The sequence below is a fragment of the Agelaius tricolor genome, unplaced genomic scaffold (genome assembly GCF_023055355.1).
Source record: "Agelaius tricolor isolate 1412-34295 unplaced genomic scaffold, bAgeTri1.0.p SCAF_4, whole genome shotgun sequence".
Lineage (NCBI taxonomy): Eukaryota > Metazoa > Chordata > Aves > Passeriformes > Icteridae > Agelaius > Agelaius tricolor.
Genome location: NW_027269264.1, coordinates 29,527,198 through 29,546,975, shown reverse-complemented (window position 1 = coordinate 29,546,975; position 19,778 = coordinate 29,527,198). Strand labels below are relative to the sequence as shown.

Genomic DNA, 19,778 nt, shown 5'->3' with positions numbered 1-19,778 from the left:
TCATCTGTTCCCATTACCTCACCACTTCAGGGGTGACCAAAAGTTAAAACAAATTAAGGGCATCATCCAAATACGTCTTAAACACTGACATGCTTGGGACATTAACCACCTGACTAGGAAGCCTCTTCCAGGTTGAAAACACTCATAGTAAACAAACGCTTCCTAATACATCTGATGCAGCTCCCCTGATGCTGGTCTGAGGCATTGCCTCATGTTCTATAAATGGATCTCAGTAAGAAGAGATCAGCAGCTCCCTCTTCACTTCCCCTCCTCAGGAAGATGTAGAGAGCAGGAGGTCAGTCCTTAGCCTTCTTTTCTGCAAACTAGACAAGCTCAAAAACCTTAGCAGCTCCTTACAGGATATTCCTTTCAGTCATCAGCTTTGTTGCACCCTGTTGAATGCACTCAAGGACCCTTATAACAGAATTTGACATTTGCTCTTAATTTTCATGCCACTCATGACTGCCCAGTGTTCCAATCTATCTGTATCCTTCTGTAAGGCCTCTTGTCCCTTGAGAGAGTCCACAGCACCTCCCAGTTTACTATATCAAATATTACACTGATATTAGGTCAAATACTACTGCAGAGTACTGCAGTCTCTGTACTCTTATAAAGAATAAAGCCATGGTCGAACACCAAGAGTGAGAACGATCATCTCTCTGGAGCTAAAAACAATGGTATGTCATTGATTCACTCACTTTATATTCTCGTTTGAGGGTACTTCTGGAAGTTCCACAGTTATCATGCCATCCAAGTTGGTCTTTCCAATGAAGACTGGCTTTGTGCGAAGCACGTCTGGGGCAGTCTTTGCAGTTACTCTGTGCTGAAGACCCCCAGCACTATTTCCTCTGTTTGTCAGGACAAATGAATATGATGTCTCTGGCTTCAAGTTTGTGATCAGCTTTTGAGTAGCACGTCCATCAACCTCCATTTTCCCATCATCATAAAGGATCTAAGTTAATAAACAAAAGTAGTTTTGGTTATTAGGAGAGGGCAAATGATGCTGTCACACTGAATTCAGGAACCAACCTACCTATAAATCTAAATAATAAATAAATAAATTTAATTTTATTTGGGTATTTTAGTGTGTAAAGCAGAATGGAATTCACCACTGAAAGTAAGCTTCTCAATTTCAGAAAAAAACCCAACTACTACATTAATATAAAGCAATGTAAACACTTCTGAAATCCAATTTCACTTTTTCAAAGTAAGCAGCTTTTCTTGAACCCAGAATTTATAGCAAGATACTCTTGTTAAAAGTATCTTGATTTTTTCATTCACACTCCTTATTTAGAAAGGATTTTGTACCATTTAGTTCCTAAAATACTGTTCTTCACTTGCCACTGCCTGAGATGACACAAGTGATTAAGAATGAATCAGAAGAAATTCCAGGCAAGACTGCATGTTACTCTGAGTCTCTGTATCTGGATAAAGCTATGGCTAGTGGAGTAAAAGAATTGCAAATCAAAAACATGCTGTTGTACACTGAGGAGGCAAAACCCAAAATGGCACTCAACTGCATTCTTTATTGAAAGGACTAGAAAAAAAGAAGAAAAAAAATATTTTTTCCACTGTTTTCTTTAAAATACTGTAGTGGTGAACAAAAAATTAGTGATCTTAGAAAGAACAATACCCCTAATACATATTCATGATTCATGTTCAGCAAGCAAATTAATCAGGTAAATACATCGTCTAGTTTCTGACATATTCTCTTGTACAAATGGAAAGTAACTTACTTTGAAAGGCAAAGCTGAATTGTAGTTTTCTGGAATTTCCCAGGACAGCAAAACAGAAGTCTTCATTACTGCTTTAACATGAAAATTTTTTGCAAACACTGCTGGAAAAAAAGAAACAATGTATATAAACAACATCTTGGAGCTTAGATCTTCTCATTTTTCCACTGCTACTTGGGAGTATTAGCTTTCCATTTAGGTCAGAAATCACCAAGAATTCAATCCTCCTACCTGTTTGTTCATATTTAAATATCACAATTAAACTCGTTCTCACTCTTATCTAGTGCAACTCAATACACACATTTTCCTTACCTGAAAATATTGTGAAGAAGTTAGCCAGAACTTGCTTGGCAAGGGACAACTGAATTCTAAGGCATCCAAAACATATTAAGATTTATATACTTTACCTTTTGTGTTTGATGAACCTATTTTTATGAATGGGCCAGTCAGTTTTTTTTATACCTTCAAATACACTGATATCCAAAGACCGATACTCCGTTAAAGGTCAACGCCATAAGCAGACAAATCCTACCTTGATCCACAGGTAGTGTCCTGAACTGGACACTTGGACTATATGGACCAGGCCCTTTGCTTGTGTGGGCACGTACTTTTACATCATAAGTGGTATCTGGTTTTAGGCCAGAAAGTGTCATAGTGGTATCAGCAGGAACAACAGGGAGTTCAACTGGCTGGTAAGCAACATTGATATCTCTGTACAAGATGGTATATTTGGTGATAATGCCATTTCTTTCTGCCAAGAGTGGCATCTGCCAAGTTAATTGGACTGATGTAGAAGTAGAGCTTTCCGAGTGGAGATTTTGGGGAAATCCACTGGGTACCTCTTCAGGAACAGAAATCTCTTTAACCATCTCCTCCCCAAAGCCCACTTTATTTCTAGCTGAGAGCCTGAAGACATAAGAAGCTCCTTTGTGAATATCTGTGGCCGTGAAGTGATCTTCCTTCTCTGAGAACTCCATGGTCGTTAAGGTATCCATGTCTTTGCGACCAAACTTCAGGCGATAACCCTGCAGCGGGCCAAAAGTTTCCACTGGAGGATGCCACTGAATTAGAGCCGTGTTCATCTGTGTGTGGCTAATCACAAGCCGAGGTTTGCCTGGAACTGTAGCACAATGTCATTTAAAGAGGATAGATATAAACACAAGTGCACTTACAATTCTTGAAGCTAGTTTTTTTTTAGCAGGAATAGGGATATATTTTCTCTTTCCTCACTCTCAGTTCCATATATTACCTAATGAAGAAATAGTATCTGGCTCCTGCACTATTTAGTAATACATTATAAGGAACTGCAACAGTAGAGACATTTACTGCTTTTGTCCTGTTCCCTTACCATTATTTCTAAATACAGAGTATATTCAGAGGCACAGGATCTAGGAACACAAGTCAAGAAGTAAACTTCCAACAAATGTCTTATGAATGGTCCTGTCTCACAAATCCTTGTTTGCAAAAAAAAAAAAAAAAAGTACTGTCATAAGTTTTCATGTACTTAATCCAAGGCACATTTCCTGCAAATGGGAAAATAATTAAAGAAGAAGTAGCAAGTTTCTAGATAAGTTTAACATAACTTATCTAACTTAAGAGTTATATCATATATCATAACTTAAGAGTTATATCATAACTTAAGAGTAAAAATGTAGTAGAAGTCAGAAAGTCAAAACAACCTTGCCCTCAAAAATCATTACTACACAGGATAGAACCCTATCATTCTAGTTTCCATACATAAATCAATCACTTCTGCCTCCACCCTTTCAGTGTGGAGATGTAACGCAGTTTGGAATTTAGTATTTTACAGCATGGCTTACCACATATGATTTATTTTACAGCATGGTTTTTGTGCACATGAACTGGATTTGTTTTGAAGCAGGCTAAATTGGTAGCTTTTCTTAAATTATACACTACATTGAGTCACAAACTTAATTGGGACCCATTGATCTAACTGGTGATTTGTCTTAGAAAAGTTCAGACTGGTATGTGTCCAGTGATATGGACATCGAGGAGGAATGGAACTGAATCAGTCCAGAGGGGACTGAATCCTAAACAAGCCAGAAGCACCATTATAGAATTTATATAGTGTACATTTTTGGAGTCCCAATATGAATTCTCATTTACTGGTTCTATTTAATTGATTAATTAATTTTAATTTATTCATATCCATTTGTATACATTTCTTTTATGTTTTCATTAATACTTCTATTTCAAAAAAGTCTTTTTCTATTATAGCGATTTACTTGGTAATGAAACATATCCATAACTATTTATAAATTTGGTGCTCATTCAGTACTAATGCCTGACAGGTCAAGAGACGAGAATAGTTTTGGGAGTAGTACTGCAATGACAACCCAGTCTTCAACAAAGACTAATTAGTTTCATCTGCATTCGAAGCCTTCCCCAGTGAATGTAACTGCTGCACTGTGAGCTCTGGTTCCTGTATTTAAACACTTCAATAGATTTTATTACTTATCTTCAGTTCTCAGGCACCCAGCAAATCAGATTGTTATTGTCAGAAGGTCTAACTACCATTGCATAAAGAATTAGGAATAAGGAGGGAAGAATAGCATGCCTTGAAGAAAATTCTGCATTTAGTAAGCTCTTTCCTCATTACATCTGTCATAAGTCATGACATTGCTTCTAATTTCATAAGAATTATAGGTAGGTTTTGTATAAATTTTCCAAATTTCTTTAAATTTACATGTTGAGTTCACCTGGCAGAATTGTTGTGGAATCTTGTGAGTGTTTTCCCATATTTTCTGCTGCATAAAGAATATCTCGCTGATTAGTTCTGACTTTTCCTCAATGATAACTGAAAGTCTTTACGGAACAAAGAGAAGTCTGTGAAGGCCTTTTGCAGACCGTAATTTTCTCTGCATTCTAACTATTACTGGCACCAAATAAGAGTTTATCCAAAAAGAATAATACCCCTTCAGTTTTCTAGAGAAGAGATTATTGGAATGTATAACTAAATTATTTTTGTAATAAATTGCCTTTTGTTTTTCTGTTCTTGTGGCAGACTTCACAATTAGAATGACATTTTAACCTGTGAATAACTACAGAGAAAGGAAGAAACTAATACTTGCTCTTGATCAGGGAACTAATAAAGTTTACTTATCCAATAAAATACCCTGTGACTATAATAGTAAATAATAATTGTCACTTTTTTTAATACTGTAAAGCCTATCTGCTGTTGCAAAGCAGATAAATTTCTTTTTATTTCCAGACAGTTTTCAGTTAACATTTACTTTCAGTATGACTTACGTATGAATATTACAGTCTTTAAGGACAAATGACAGGATTCTGTGCAGTTGTATATACAGTTGTGTCACCAAACAGCTCTGTCTAGAAATTTCTGATAATAATCTAAATTTTCCATGAGTGTAGAAGAAGTGAAATTGTCAATAAAATAAAATATATTCTCTGATCTAGTGAAATCCTCTTCCATTAGAAAATAGCAAGATATCTTTCTCTTTACAAGAGATATTGCTGCTGCAATGGCTTGCCACCACTAGTAGAAGCTCACGCAAACTGCCTTTGCCAAATTACCTGAAATAAGTGTTTTCTGTTAGCTGCCATAAAGCACACCACTGCATTAATATAAGCTTTCATTTTCTAGCTGAAATCTGTATTTCAAGATTGCTGTCCAGTACGAAAGCAAAAGACAAGTAATGGACAAGCTACTGTCCTATGAGATTCTTCAACTACTGTGACACAGAAATTAAAGGTCTCATTAAAATCTTCATAAAAATTGTATGATATCACTGACTAGTAAGTCTTCATTTTTATCAAGGTCTTGTTAATCATACATTTTTTAATTTCTGCTCCAAGTAATCTAGTAAGTGCTTTGATTTAGAAATGTTCAGTAACAGTTTTTGTTCCATCTGACTTTAACAGTGAGAAAAGGAAATTGCACATAAGACTAAAAACAAACTCTTGAATAAAAATATCAGCTGTGTTCAGTGACTACACTAATAATTGAGTTACCATACTATAGGCTTACTTGGTGAATCTTTCCTGCCTAAAAATGTAAATTATACTTTTGTATCACTAACTGGACAGTTGAAGAGTTAGTTATTGTCTCACAGAATACTTTACAGATAGCTTCTCTAGTAAAAGTTCAAATATCTATTCTCCTTTCATATCTTTTATGGATATAATCTCAATCAATCTCATTCAAACTTTAGAAGTTAGACTAGAAAGCAGATCCTTCATTTTCTTTATTGTAGTATTCCAGTAGCACCTTTCTAGGAAAAAAAATGGATACTGAAAGTGAATAGGAGACTGCATCACAGACCTACAGCCCTTTGATGTTAACGCATCATTCCTTCCCTTGTGTGATGCATTCTCACAGAAAGTGAGAAGGAAGCTCTTGGTACTGACTCTAGTCAATGTCTCATTTTGCAAAAATATGCATACAAATTTTTCTTACAAAAACAGCTCAAACACAGCAAGCTGTAACACAAAGTGAAGAGATTTCATACAATCTGGAATGTATGAAGGAGCAGAATGATAACTAGCTTTAATCCCAAGAACAAAAATCAATTGTTCACAGGTTTAAGCAAATGACAAGAACAGTGCAATATGAATTACATTTATAGACATGCCTCTGATTCTCCATTGCTCTTCAATCAAGTTCATATGGGACATAGGATTTGTTCTGTCTTTTTTAAGTAGAAGCACCAGAGTTCTTGGTAGCATGATACATGAACAGTCAATAAGGATTAAATGCAGTGAAACTTTAAGTTTTTCAAGCATATTTCCATAACCTATGTTTATGTCTAGGAACTAATAAAATCTCAATTTATATAACTGTGTTAAACTGGGAATTTATGTAACTGATTAAACTGGGAATTGAGCTTTAAAAAAGAGTAATGGATCAAGGGCCTTTTTTTCTTAAATCAAGTTCCAGTACATGACAGAAATAGATATCACCTTTTTTCTCAGAGTATGAAAATTCAGGAAAGATAAGAAGCTAGAGAGTATGTTTCAGCAATAGCCAAGAGTAATGACTAGAATGTATTCTAAGACCTGAAATGAAGCACTGTGCATCTAGCCACCAAGACTGAGATTTTTCCAAGGAATCTAACAAGAAAGGGTTATAGATGGTTTTGATATTAATACAAGATGTGTCCTGCATTCAGTGATTGTTTTAAAAATTGAATCAATCACTATAAATACAAATATATATACCTTTTGAATTTTATCTATTAGCATAAACAATACATTGTTATTCAGAGAACTTGTAATGGTGCTGTATGTGACTGTAATAGAATATCTTTAATGGCTACACTACAAAACCCTGAAAATGAACACAATACCTACAGATTGTGAACATCTGTAGGTAAGCATGACACTAAACCTGGGTTAAGCTGTGCCACAGAGATATAGTAAAAAAAAAATAAAATTGTTCCTCATATAAAAGCAGTTTGGTTCATCCCATCTGCGCTAACTGCTCTATTGGTTATGCAGTCAGGATATCCAACCTTTGATACCATCTGAGATCAAACACAGACTGAACGCAGTGGCAGAATGAATTTTGCCCCAGTGTGTCCCTAAAATTACCCCTGAATCAATATGGGCTTCAGGGTTTCACAGGATGGAGTTTCATTCTGTTTTCCAATTCTCTGCTTTAATAATTACATTCTTCTGAGATAAGTTGTGAATATCATACAGATGGGTTCTTTCAATGTTTTTACTAACAGGCAGCAGTGCTGCTACTTTCATGAACATCATGAAAGCCCTTTACAAGTTTTTCAAATATCCTTCTGAGCTAAGGAAAAATTTCTATTTTTTCCTCTCAAAGAAGACACCAATTTTAGTGGAAGAGCTACTAAAAACTATAAAGTGACCTCATCAGGAACTAAGAAAGGGATAACGGGAGTCACTGCTCTATTTTTATCTAAATAAATGAAGGTCCAAATACTGAAACAGAAAATCCTATGTCCTAGAAACACTTTTCACACAACAGGAGATTTTCAAACAGTAAGAACAAAACAGTAGCAGAAAAAGCAAAGGATTCATTTAGAGCTCAATTTGTGTATAAGTATTACCTGCACCAGTAGTAGATACAAGTTTGGGTTTGCTGCGTGCTCCGTCACCTTTAGTTGTATAGGCTGTCACAGTGAAAGAGTATGTGGTTTCAGGCTGAAGCCCTGAAATTATCATTTCCTAAGATGAAAGAAAATAAAATAAGAACAATTAATTTAAAATAGATTGTTTGCCAGGAGAATGCAGAATCCTTTAGAAACCCATTTATATTACACTTTTGAGCTATTGGCAGTAATAGCAAGCATGTGAGTGCACCAACAGCCTGTACTGTGTGAAATACTTGATAATGCAAAACACTTCACTCACTTAAGCAATAAAGGACAGCATACATCCAAACAGTATACCTCAGGTAGTTTAAAGCAAAAGGCCAAAGGCTTAGTGGTGTGAACAGTGAAAAAAGTCTTCTGAAATACCTTGCCTGAGGAATACTACTGACATTGTGAAACACATGCACATGCAGAAATGAGAAACTCAGTTTAACCTAATCATTAACAGGATATCACAGGCATAGTTCTAAAATGCCTAGTAAGAAAAATGTGTGCATTTACATGCACACTTTTTAAGTAATGATGGTTTAGCTGAACAAAAAGCATTGTTACTTCCATAACACTTTCACTGCAACCTGTGTCACTGGGTGGACTGCGCTGCTCAACACCTGAAAGGACTTCCGAAACAACTAGCCCTTCAGCTCTAAAAGAACTATGTAAAACACCACTAAAAATCTGGTCAGGGGATAGATCTGATGCCCCTCAGATGACAGCAGCTACAAAACAAGTATCTCCTTAGCTAGAGCAAAGTAACAGCAACATCAAACTGTATATATGAGAGCAAGGCTGTATCTTTTCATATGTGTGTGTGCACACACGTATATGCACACAGAAGATGCTGAATGGTGTATGAGAAATGTACTAAACTTATGTCCTGCTACAGGGACTGCAAGAGAAGTAAGTTTTGACACTCTTAATATAAATAAATCTTATATGTAAGTATAAAAGGACAGTATTTGGAGGTAACTGATGGGCCTGGAGTCTCCAGCTTTCAGTAGTCCAGTAACCACTGGACTACTCCTTTGCATTTTCATATGGCTGAATGAACTTGCACCATATTTCAATGCTGCCAGAGGGATGGTGTATTTATACACCTAAATAAATAGCAAATGTGCAATCACACATCCCTCAGATGCAACAACCATGAAAAGTTAACATAAAAATCATGGGCCAGACTATTCATAGTATATGGATTTTTCAAGATAGTGGATAAGAGCTTAGTAAATATGTGATTAGAATTCAGCATTGTATTTACAGTCAGTTATTAGCAATATAGAAATAATTAAGTAATGATCAGAATGAGTGGGCAAAATAGCTCAAGTAAAAAAAAAACAAAAAACCCAAACAATAGAATGAAACAACATATAAAAATCTACTATCAAAAGATCAACTTCTTAGACTCTATCTCAGAATTTAATTGAACTGTAAGACCAAAATTAGTAAGACTTCATATCTTTCATAAGAAAACCGCACCTGGTACTACCAAAATTAAACTGCAAAAGGCAAAAAAACCCACAGCAAAACCACAAACAGAAAGATTTATGAAGCCATTAGTTTCATCTAAAACAACCAGTACTTCACGGTGTAAGAGCTATGGCTGTATGTAATGTTTGAAAGTGTTGTTTGGATACAGCAAACATTATTACTTAGGCATAAACACTGCAGAGCGTCTGGCTTTCCTGATAGCATGTATTTATTTTATACAAAACAAAGCACAACTGACTTCTACTTTCAGTTACACAAAAAAAAAAATTAAAATGAATACAGAAAAATACAACTATTGGTATGTAACTCTGAACCACCTCTGTTTTATTTTTCTATCACCTTGTAAAGAAGAAATTGTGAGGCAAATTTGGTGACAGCCATCAAAGAGATGAAAACACAAATCAGTGCTGTACATTTTGGCATCATGCTAAACCCCAGAACAGGCAAGCAACAGTAACCCTACTCTCCCTGGGGTAAAAAAAAACCAAACAAACAACAAAACAAAACAACAAAGAAAAAAAGTGTCATGAGAGAAAATCCTTCATGTTAGGAACATGCATTTGTGCAAATGTCAAAAAAGCACCCTGCAAAACAACAAAAAAAAAACAAACCCAAAGAAAGCACCCAAAAAACCCCATAACCGAAAACAAAACCATACAGTGCTACAAGCAAACAAACAAACAAAAAAATCTCAACCAAAACACACAATGTTTTTCTGCCCAGTCAAAAAGTACTTACATGTTCAGTAGTATCATCATATTCCCACTAATTTACAGTAAAGGAAGTTGAAAGGAAAAACAAAAGAAATAAGGAGATTTGTAGCCTGGTTGAGATAAAGTTTTCTTCTTTATAGTAAAATGAATATGAAAGACGTCTGAAAAAGTCATGTACAGTACAAATTATCCATGTAGAATCACATGAAATTTGGTTAATGAAATCCGACCAGGCATTTTTAATTCCATTTTAATTCCATTTCTGTTTTCCCTAAAATCCAGCTACTTCTCTTTTACTGACAAATAAAAGAAGTAATGAATTCTCTTGTACCATGTAGTACTATTTCATAATAGTTTTTTATTGAAAGTTACCAAGGAAGAATTAAAGGCTACTTGGTTTATTTAAACAAGTTACCAGGCTATATACTTCCATTTCCTAAACTAATTCAATGCATTAAGTTTTGAAACCACACAGGTATTTTACCATCAAGGTCTTCAGACCTGCACTAGCCTTGTTCACATGTATCACAGAAGCACTGCAGGCAGGAAGGAGTGGTGGGAAGAGAAAGGAGTTGTCTATCATTCCTGAAACAGTGGCAAGCGGGCTGGTCAAAGCCATACTTGACAAAAGAAGAAATAAAACTTTTGCCTTTATGATATTTGGACTGTAATATCTCATCTAGTCTCCAATTAATGACCTTCTAGTGTTTAAAATCATTTTAATCCCCGACCAAAGAGAGGCTGAAAGCAAAAATTTGTGAAAAGAAGAAGAAAACCAAAGCACACTAGCGTGTTCTTTCCCTTCCCACTTCCTGATCTACTTTCATCTTTGTCTCTTTGTCTGTAAGAACACCATGTTTTCCATAATAAGAAAGTAAGTACTGACAGCAAAGTCCTCCAGAAACAGACACAGTATTTTGCAATTAGGGTCGTGAGCAAAATGCAGGTGTAGGAGACCTATTCTCCAAAGAGGTCTCTGCAAATCTGAAATTCAGAGCCAAAACTGAAGAAGAAAAAAAAGGCAACCTCCTATTTGTTTACTCATGTAAAATGCTTACAAAACAGATTTTACTCTTTGATTTAGGTTAATTTATTTTTATTTCCAGTCAATCCAGTCACAAATTGTGAGCTAGCAGTGAGACACATAATGCATAATAGTTTCCCATAGGATGACCCCTTCAGTGTCAGGAGCTTTGTAAATCTTAAGTTTTACAGAGTATAACTGGTATAACTCAATCAGTAAAATCCTAGTTTGAGAAGCTTTTTAAACTGGATGTTTTCATTATGTCATATTCTCATTTCTACAACAGATGGGAAATTTTGCAATATAAATAACCATATACCTATTCAAACTAAGTTCCTCATTTTATTGAAGCTCCTGATATGAATAATGGGAAGTATAACACCTCAGTGGTTTCTGAAGTTACATTAAGAACATTAATTTATCATGAACTGTGTAGTAAGGTGCATACTGGAGAGAAAGAGAGATTCTCTAGGTAATCAGAGAAACACTGTAATAACACTGTGTGTTTCTACTGATCCTAGGCTCTCCACTGAAACACTGAAATAGGAGATGGGTGGATCAGGCCATGCACAGTTTACTACACTAACTCTGGATCAGATCACCCTGATGCTTTAGAACTTCAGAGTACACATTAAGTCTCTTAAGGTTTAATGGAATCAGAACAATGACATAGCCTAGCATTTAGTTGCAGATCAACAGAGAAGAAAGTGCCTTGTTTTGGCCCAAGAACCCTTAAATGCAAGTGTTCTGAAAAAAAAGTTTTGGAAATACACACAGAAAACGCTAGCTGGTAGACTGTTCAATAGAAAGAAAAAAGACCCCCAACAACAAAAGGCAACTCTTAGGTACACGAAATGTTTTGGCTGTGACCCAGGAAAGAAGGGAGTGTCCCAGTTACCTGTGCATCCGCCAGCATGATGTCTTTCAGCATGGGCTGGCCCTTTGGCTCTCCGTTCTCCATCCTCACGTAGTGCACCTGGTAGCCTCGTATCTGGCCGTGCTGCTTATTGGGCACAGGCGAGCGCCACGACACTTTAACAGCAGTGGAGTTGACAGCCTCCACCTCGACTTTGCGAGGAGGACCACTAGGAACTGGAACAACATCATTGGACAGAAGAGAATTACAGCCACCTGTCCCACCCATGCCTGTCGCTTTTTTTAAGAAAGGGCAGACTCACTATTTGTCTTTGAAGAATACAAATCATTCAGCAAATGAAGATGCTCAACAAATCTGCTCTACCTTTCAGTGAAAAGATCAAAAAACATGACTGATGCAAAAAATGGAAGAAAAAGGAGTATTAGAGAAATAGAAAAACATGTAAAAATGTACAAAAGCCAAGGAAGATGCTTTGAGATTCAAAGCATTATAGTACAAAGAGAGATTTTAATCATCGAAATAATAATACTATAATAATAACAAAACCACAAAAGATTAAAAAAAAAGTTGCCCTTTTTTTTGTTTGTCAAGTTCTATGTTTTATTTCGGTTTGTTATTTTCCTCAGGATAAAAAGGAGGCTGATTACAAGGCTGTCTTCTGTCACTTTCAAGAATGGAAGAAAAGAAAATGTGTGGAGCATCAGTTTTCCAAGATCAAAAAATAAAACCAAAAAAAAAACAACAAAAAAAACCACAATCCAAAAAAACCCTCAAATCAAAAAGGACAATATGGAAGAAGAAAGCAGCTAAAAAAAAACCAAAAACAAACAACCAAAAAACCAAGACCTGAAAAAAAAGTTTATATACATAACTGTTTAAAAATGGCAATGACTGTAAAATCAAGGAAAAGGCAGGAAGATTTTCCCTAGGAGTTATTTTTCATTAAAGGAGGAGCAAGAAGGATACGTGTGGGCTCAAAGGAGCAGCAGATTCATGTCACTTGCAAAAAAATTTTCTGATTAAAAAAATACAAAAATACCAAATAGAAAAATGGTGTAGAAAGAACAGTCTTTGAATAAAAAGCTCAAAGGGTGAAAATATCTGGTTATATTTGGGGAAAAAAAAAAAAAAGAGGAGCAGAAAAAATTACTGTTAGCCTATACAAAAGACAGCAGATGACAGGGTCATAGAGGTGCAAACTGATGTAGTGGAGGCAACATACCATCTTCATCTGTCCGAATCAATACTGCTAAGCTCTCTGGGCCAGGTCCAACATCAGTGTGAGCAGTCACAGAGATCCGGTACTCAGTCCACTTTTCCAGCTGTTCCAAAAGGTACTGGGTACTGTCCGAGGAAATTCCCAAAATTTCATGGGGCTTGACATCTTCTCCATCAATTCCAATGTACTTGATGGAGTATGCAGTGATAATGCCATTCTGTTTTTCCACCGGTGGAGGTTTCCAACTTACCAAAATGCTAGTGGAGCTGGGGCTTGTGCAACTAATGTCTTGAGGAGGAGCTGATGGCTCTAATTTCAGTAGTGGGTTAAAGGAGGATTTGAGTGGAAGGATAGAAGTGATTGAAAAAAATGAACAAAAAGAAAAAAATAAAAATAAATAAAAGAGAACCAAATGAAAATAATAATTAAACAAAAAAAGTAGAAACTCAAAACAGCAGAACGTCAGATAATCATATGCACCTTGGCTTATTAACATGAAGAAACTGAAAATGAACAGGTGAACTAAATGGTGAAAAAGGATGTAGGGGAAATATATGAAAATGAAGCCTCAAAATAATATTACCTACCTGTAATTAAAATTCTTCTTGAAATAAAACAAAAACGTGATACCTCTATGACTACTGATCTATCTTTACAATCCTTGCAATTAGTGCAAGCTATAACAATTTAAATAAAATGTGACATGTATTTACTTACAAATTTTGACATCCCCTTCAAGTGGCTTTACTTTCCTTAAGACAGAAAATCTTTAAAAGAACTCCTGAAAACTTGCAATAATTGCTAGAAATTGCTCCATAGGTTGCCATTTTTGCAGCCTTTCCACTCTCATAAACAAATTACTACTTTTTTTGATTTTTTTAATGAGTCTGCCTGATACAAGTTCAACCATAAATTACATTCAAATTGAAAGCATTTACTGAAACATTTATTGTAGCAAACATACTATGAGCATGCAGTCCATAGAAGATGAGGAAAGTCTTAGTCAAAGATTTACCTACCAGGAAAAAGTGACAGGCTTGTTGATTCTGACTGTAACTTGTACTTACCCTAGATCAGCTGTCAGTTTTATTTTTTTAACTCCTCTTGGAGACACCTTTGCTAGCAAAGAATTAATCCTACCAGTAATGTATATTATTTCTACAGAAAAGAAAAAAATCTACCCCAAACAACATGTAAAGAAAGCAGGTATTCATTTTACAAAGTGAGTTTACAAGCTTGACACTTCAGAATGTGAGTTTCTGACTGATCTCCTGTCAGCATCACCAGTCTTCCAGAGCAGAAATGCTCACCTTCACTCATTTGTTCTCAAAGGAGTATGTTAGCGTATTTACCTTCCCCAAGCTTCAGAGCATCTAAGCATGCATGTCATTCCACCGCTTTCAGTGAAGCAAATCTAGTACTGAAAGTTAGGTATGCATTTATCTGCTTAAATGCACTTTGACTTACCAAAATCTATGCTTACTAACAGATCATTCAGAGCACCAAAAAAGGAGCCATAATTCAAACTCACTAGCAGAAGGAGGGGATGTGAACTCCTTTCCTATTTCTGCCTCCTGTCTTGTAAGAAAAACATAAATTTTGTGTGCAAGATCTTTTTTCCCCTTTATATCCCCCTCTCCACCTTTTCTTTCAGTTTCTTAAGGGATAAAAGAAACAAACGGATACTTATACGTACTTATAATAGTCACATCAAACAAAATTAAAACAACAGAGAAGGCCTAGGACCCTGCTGTGACCGACTGCATTTACACATGTATCCTTTGATTCCCTACAGTTCTTTCTATAGGGATCAATGGCTTTTTACTCAGTATGGTACACTGCACCGCCAAAGGAAAGATAGGAGGGAATTTACTAGAATTTCAATTAAGTAGAGGAGGTGGAGGGAAGAGCAGATGAGAATTAACACATTTTGGGTTATTTTTATAGACTAATTCAGTAATCAGCTACTCAAAAGAAATGGATCCCCTTCTACCATTAACTTGTGCAGGAAGTGAAACACATGCAGAATGTCCCTTAAGGGTCTTACAAAAAAGAAATAAATCCCTGCAGCATCTCCCACTGATACAAAGATGAAAGGCAACAGCACATTCTGGTGAATATTGCTAATAAAATCACAGAAGTTTATTAATTTTTAATCCATCATACTCTGAAAATGCAAAATATTGCACTTATGTAACTGAGGCTAATTTAAAGGCTTACTTTAACCAGTTTTATTAATGCATATATATTTTTTCTTAACTGCACATTTTTAAAAAACAAATGTAAACTTTGCAGCAAATAATGTGGATCTGACCACTGAAATCAACTGGATGTTGCTACTATCTGAAGACACGAGGCTGAGATAAAGATAATATATTCTTATATGCAAGAAGAGAAGACGGCAATGTTCATTATAAGGAACACATAGCCTTGGCTCCTAGATGTTTGTTTTGTAGGCAGTCTAAGCAATCTTCACCCAATATAAGATAATGACCACTCTAAATAGTTGAAATGGATCCCAGAATAAATAAATACCTATTTCTTAATCAAATTATTCATTCTGAATTACTAAACTGAAAAATTGCCTTGCCACTATATCTAAAACTAACCTTGTGTTACATGTGTTTTTTTGTGCTTATTCCAAGTGCCTTAGAAATGCTTTGGAAACACAATTAGCTTTGCTTAAAGGTGATCCGCACTGTGCTCCAGTCACACTAATTGATATTAATACATAACACTAACAAGGAATGATAGTGCAATCACCTGTCATGACTGCAAATTAAAAAGACTAATGTCAACTGAGAAACTGAAGTTTTTGTTTTGAATTATCTTACTTTAAGAACAGGCAATTTAATTTAAAACAAATTCAAATAGAATTGTACTAAGTTTTTCAATGACACACTGTAATGTAAACTGTCAGGAAAACCTAACTTCTCAGGCAAGAATAATCCTTCTGGATGTCATAGCTGATTGTTTTAGTTAAGTCTTAATTTAAATGTTTTAAGATGAATATACAAGTCTCTGACAAATTTTTACATCCCAAATCATTTTTCTCAAGGTGGAAATGACTGAACATCATAAAAAGCCTAGATTAAGAAAATTTAACAAAATCAGAATAAGATACTACAGAAGAGTTGGTAAGAAATATCTGGTATAGTCTCAAATATTCAACCTGATCCACTTCTTTGCACGTTTTTGATACAAATTTTTGCACTTTAAGGAGATGCTGCAGAAACAACCTAGGAAGTGTGCAGAGTAGGGAGGTGGAACTCTATTGGTTAAGAACTTTTATTAATGTACACCTATTGCATTACACATTTCACCTTATTATAAAATAAAATTTCATTATGCCAACTTTATATTGCCTCCTTAAACACTGGTTTAGTTGGATTGTTTTTTGAAACTATGTAAAAGCCACTCATATATAAAGTTGACACACCTCAGAACTTCATATTTTAAGCACTCTTTTGCTGTATCAAGCAACATGAATATCATATTTTGCTTTTTTCTCTGTTTCTGCCTACCTGGGCTGCTGAGATTAATAGAAACAAAGAGAATAAATATTTAAAGGAAAGACACCTACTTGACTGCATGGTTCTGGCTGAGATTTCTGCTGTTGAGGCACCCAGGCCTTGAGGAGACCGTGCAGCTAGGCGGAACAAGTACAGGCTGTTTGGCCTTAAGCCTTGCAGGCGGTACGATGTAGTAGGTTCAGTGGAAACCCGTTGCTAAACACAGATAATAAGAGAATGTCTTGGTCAGTATTCAGAGACTCTGATTTCCCTATATTGCCTGTATGCTTTTGTACTCTGGGATAAAACCACAGAGAAAAAATAAAATTCAAGAAAATAAAGCAGAACAAAACCAAACTAAACAAAACTGAAACCGAACATTTTCTGCTGTTTACACACTTTAAGTCTGTCACTAGGCTAACTGCTGAGCTTAACAAACCTAAATATCAAGGCATTTCTTACTAAAATAAGTTACTAAAATATGAAATTTAAACCATTGCCGTATTTTATGTCCAACTTCTTAAAGATGACTTAAAAGATGTACAATCTTTCCACTTACTTCCTCCCCATGCTCCCCATCTTTGTAAACCAGTTCATAGCTGGAAATGGTATCAGACCGTGGAGGTGTCCAGGAAAGCAGTATGCTCGTTTCAGACTCAGGTTCTGCTTTGAAGTTCAATGGTTGGCCAGGCACTAAAGAAAAGTTGAGCAGTGTTGCCAATTATGTACTTGGACATGTCAATATTTTCAAATGTTTTAAAATGTTATCCAAACATGGCATGCAATATCAATTTTATTTATCTTACTGAACTTAAACAAATGTATTCACAGAACTATGAAACAAAATTACCTAAGCACAGAAAAAGTAAAATGATACATTTAATTCACCTGTTAAAAATTATCAAGGATTTCAAATAAATGCTTTTGCAGTGTAGATAAAGCAAACAGAACTGAAATGTAATTGAAGAAATGTCTGGTGATGAATACCAGCAATCTAATAACCTATATGTGAAATGGCAAATATATACATCTATATATATGTGCTGTATGAGAAAAAGCTAATACAACACGATTAGCTGAAATAGTCTAGAATAAAGTGTTAAAACTATTACATGCATTTCCAGACATTACATTTTTTTTTTCTCAGCTCATAAATGAAAGATAGTAAACACATCCTGATCTTGAAGATGATACCCACATACAAAACCCAACTTGTTTAACCTGAAGTAGTTATAACCTAGTGAAGAGATATCCAGCTAATTTCTCATTAAGTGAAGTATTTCCACCCTTTAATGACTGGTATATTTAAGAATAGAGTAACAACACTTTCTAACTGCAAGAAGCAAAATGCAATTTTGACTGCACTAGTCAATAATATTCTCTGTTGCTGTATCTTGTGCAATGGTCACACAAATTATCCACACTAAATATTATCCTAATTTACTTCTTCAAATGTGAAGTAAATTATAAGGTTGACTATGAAAAGACAGGAAAACATAACTATATCATTGGATTGTGTACAATAGTTTTGGCACCCAAGTTCTAAAACATTACTTCCAGTTAATAGTGCCATTGATAAGGCATGAAAGTTTTCCACAGCATTTCTAGCTGTTCAAGAATAAAATATGACATGCTCTCATTTTTTCAGGGGAAAAATAAAAAGATGCACTTATAACACACTGAGAACAGGTGTAAGAAGTAGGATGGGACAATAATGATGGTTTCACAAACATTTATCAGGGAAGAATTCTAAGACAGCATTACAAGTATGTTCTTTGAGTACAGTAAAAGACCTAAAAACTTCAGAGAGTTAACTGTTAAAATAATTTGGTATATTCATTTTTATCTTCCCCAGACTTCTACAGAATACCAATTTCAGGAGAACACTGCCCTTGTATAACCTGGTGCAGATTTGATATCTACCCTTCAACAAACAGACCCTTTATACATGAGGTACATATTCTTCCAGCTCCTGAGTGGACCTTATTAATGAGTGAGAGAGAGTAAAAGGAGACCAACTCTTTTACAGGAACAAAAAGGGACAGGACTAATTAGATGTTTTTCTAAAAGGTGTCTGGTCTAAAAAGAGAACACTGCCTGGGTCCTGCAAAGTGCAAAGAGGAAATGATCCCAAAGCATGGGGAGCCATTAGAGGAAACATCAACTAAGTGTTTGTGACAGATTCTAATTTTGCAAGGACAGGTTGCAGTGCTGGCGATGGTCCAGCTGGAAGAATGGATGGCTCTCAACAGCACTCCTAGCAGTGACAGAAGGAGTGGAAGAGATGTAGCCAGGCTCTTCACAGAGTGTGGCAGGTGAGAGGCAGTGGCACAAGTTGAAAACATGTGAGGCTCAGGAAAATGCAGAAACACAGCCAAGGCCTAAGGAGGTTGGACCATACCAGCCCTGGGACGTTTTACACATCAAGTGGGTGAAGCCCTAAGAAACTCAGTCTGACCCCAGAGCTGAGCCTGCTCTGGGCAGTGGCTGTGGCTGGACACCTCCTCAGATAATCATCCTGCCAGCCTGATTGTCCTGTAATGCTATGATCTGTGCTTAATGTATGGATACATGAATTGTAGAACACAGCCAGGCAGTAATAGTAAATGATCAGTCAAGTGACTCATATGAAAGCTGGTACCATCTGTTATGATAAATATGGCAGCAGATGGAGAACTAAGGGTATTTCCTGACTCTCTACATGTTTTAAGACCCTCATTCTCCAAGTATTCTTTTTAGAAAAACCCAAACCCTTTGTCATCTTGGATCTGCAATTCTCAATCATTTTATAATACAAGCTGATGGCTAATTGGACTTTTCCAAATGCTGTTTGTCAAAATAATATCTTGCTTTAAAATTTAGTCTCCCCTTGGATTTTTTAACCACAGTTAGACAACTCTGATGCTGTAAACACTGACAGAAGAAAAAGGTGATAAGGAAGTCTGCATTGCTCCAAACAGATAAGAGAAGATGACGAAGAAAGAAAACAAAACCAAAATAACAGAAACTAAACACACCTTATTGCCAATAAGCTCTGGTATGAACCCAGTACTAAAGTAAAACTCAATGAGTTCAATATGAAACCAGCTTTGCAAAGGACAATAGATTGAT

The 19,778-nt window shown here is 35.7% G+C and overlaps 1 protein-coding gene across 40 annotated transcripts in view; it reads right to left on the bottom strand.

Moving 5' to 3' along the window:
- The window catches only part of PTPRD (protein tyrosine phosphatase receptor type D), a 1,154,223-nt gene that overhangs the window by 107,930 nt on the left and 1,026,515 nt on the right, over positions 1-19,778 (bottom strand). For 11 of the 40 annotated variants that reach the window (XM_071425013.1, XM_071425049.1, XM_071425014.1 and 8 more), the window contains 9 exons: positions 17,227-17,360; positions 16,739-16,883; positions 13,159-13,464; positions 11,958-12,151; positions 10,061-10,087; positions 7,793-7,910; positions 2,266-2,853; positions 1,737-1,837; positions 699-952 (listed from right to left, as the gene is read on the bottom strand). In XM_071425013.1, the coding sequence (XP_071281114.1) occupies positions 699-952; positions 1,737-1,837; positions 2,266-2,853; positions 7,793-7,910; positions 10,061-10,087; positions 11,958-12,151; positions 13,159-13,464; positions 16,739-16,883; positions 17,227-17,360 (1,867 nt within the window). The remainder of the gene's footprint in view (positions 1-698; positions 953-1,736; positions 1,838-2,265; positions 2,854-7,792; positions 7,911-10,060; positions 10,088-11,957; positions 12,152-13,158; positions 13,465-16,738; positions 16,884-17,226; positions 17,361-19,778) is intronic. The other 29 variants (XM_071425017.1, XM_071425019.1, XM_071425023.1 and 26 more) reach the window with 8 other exon arrangements.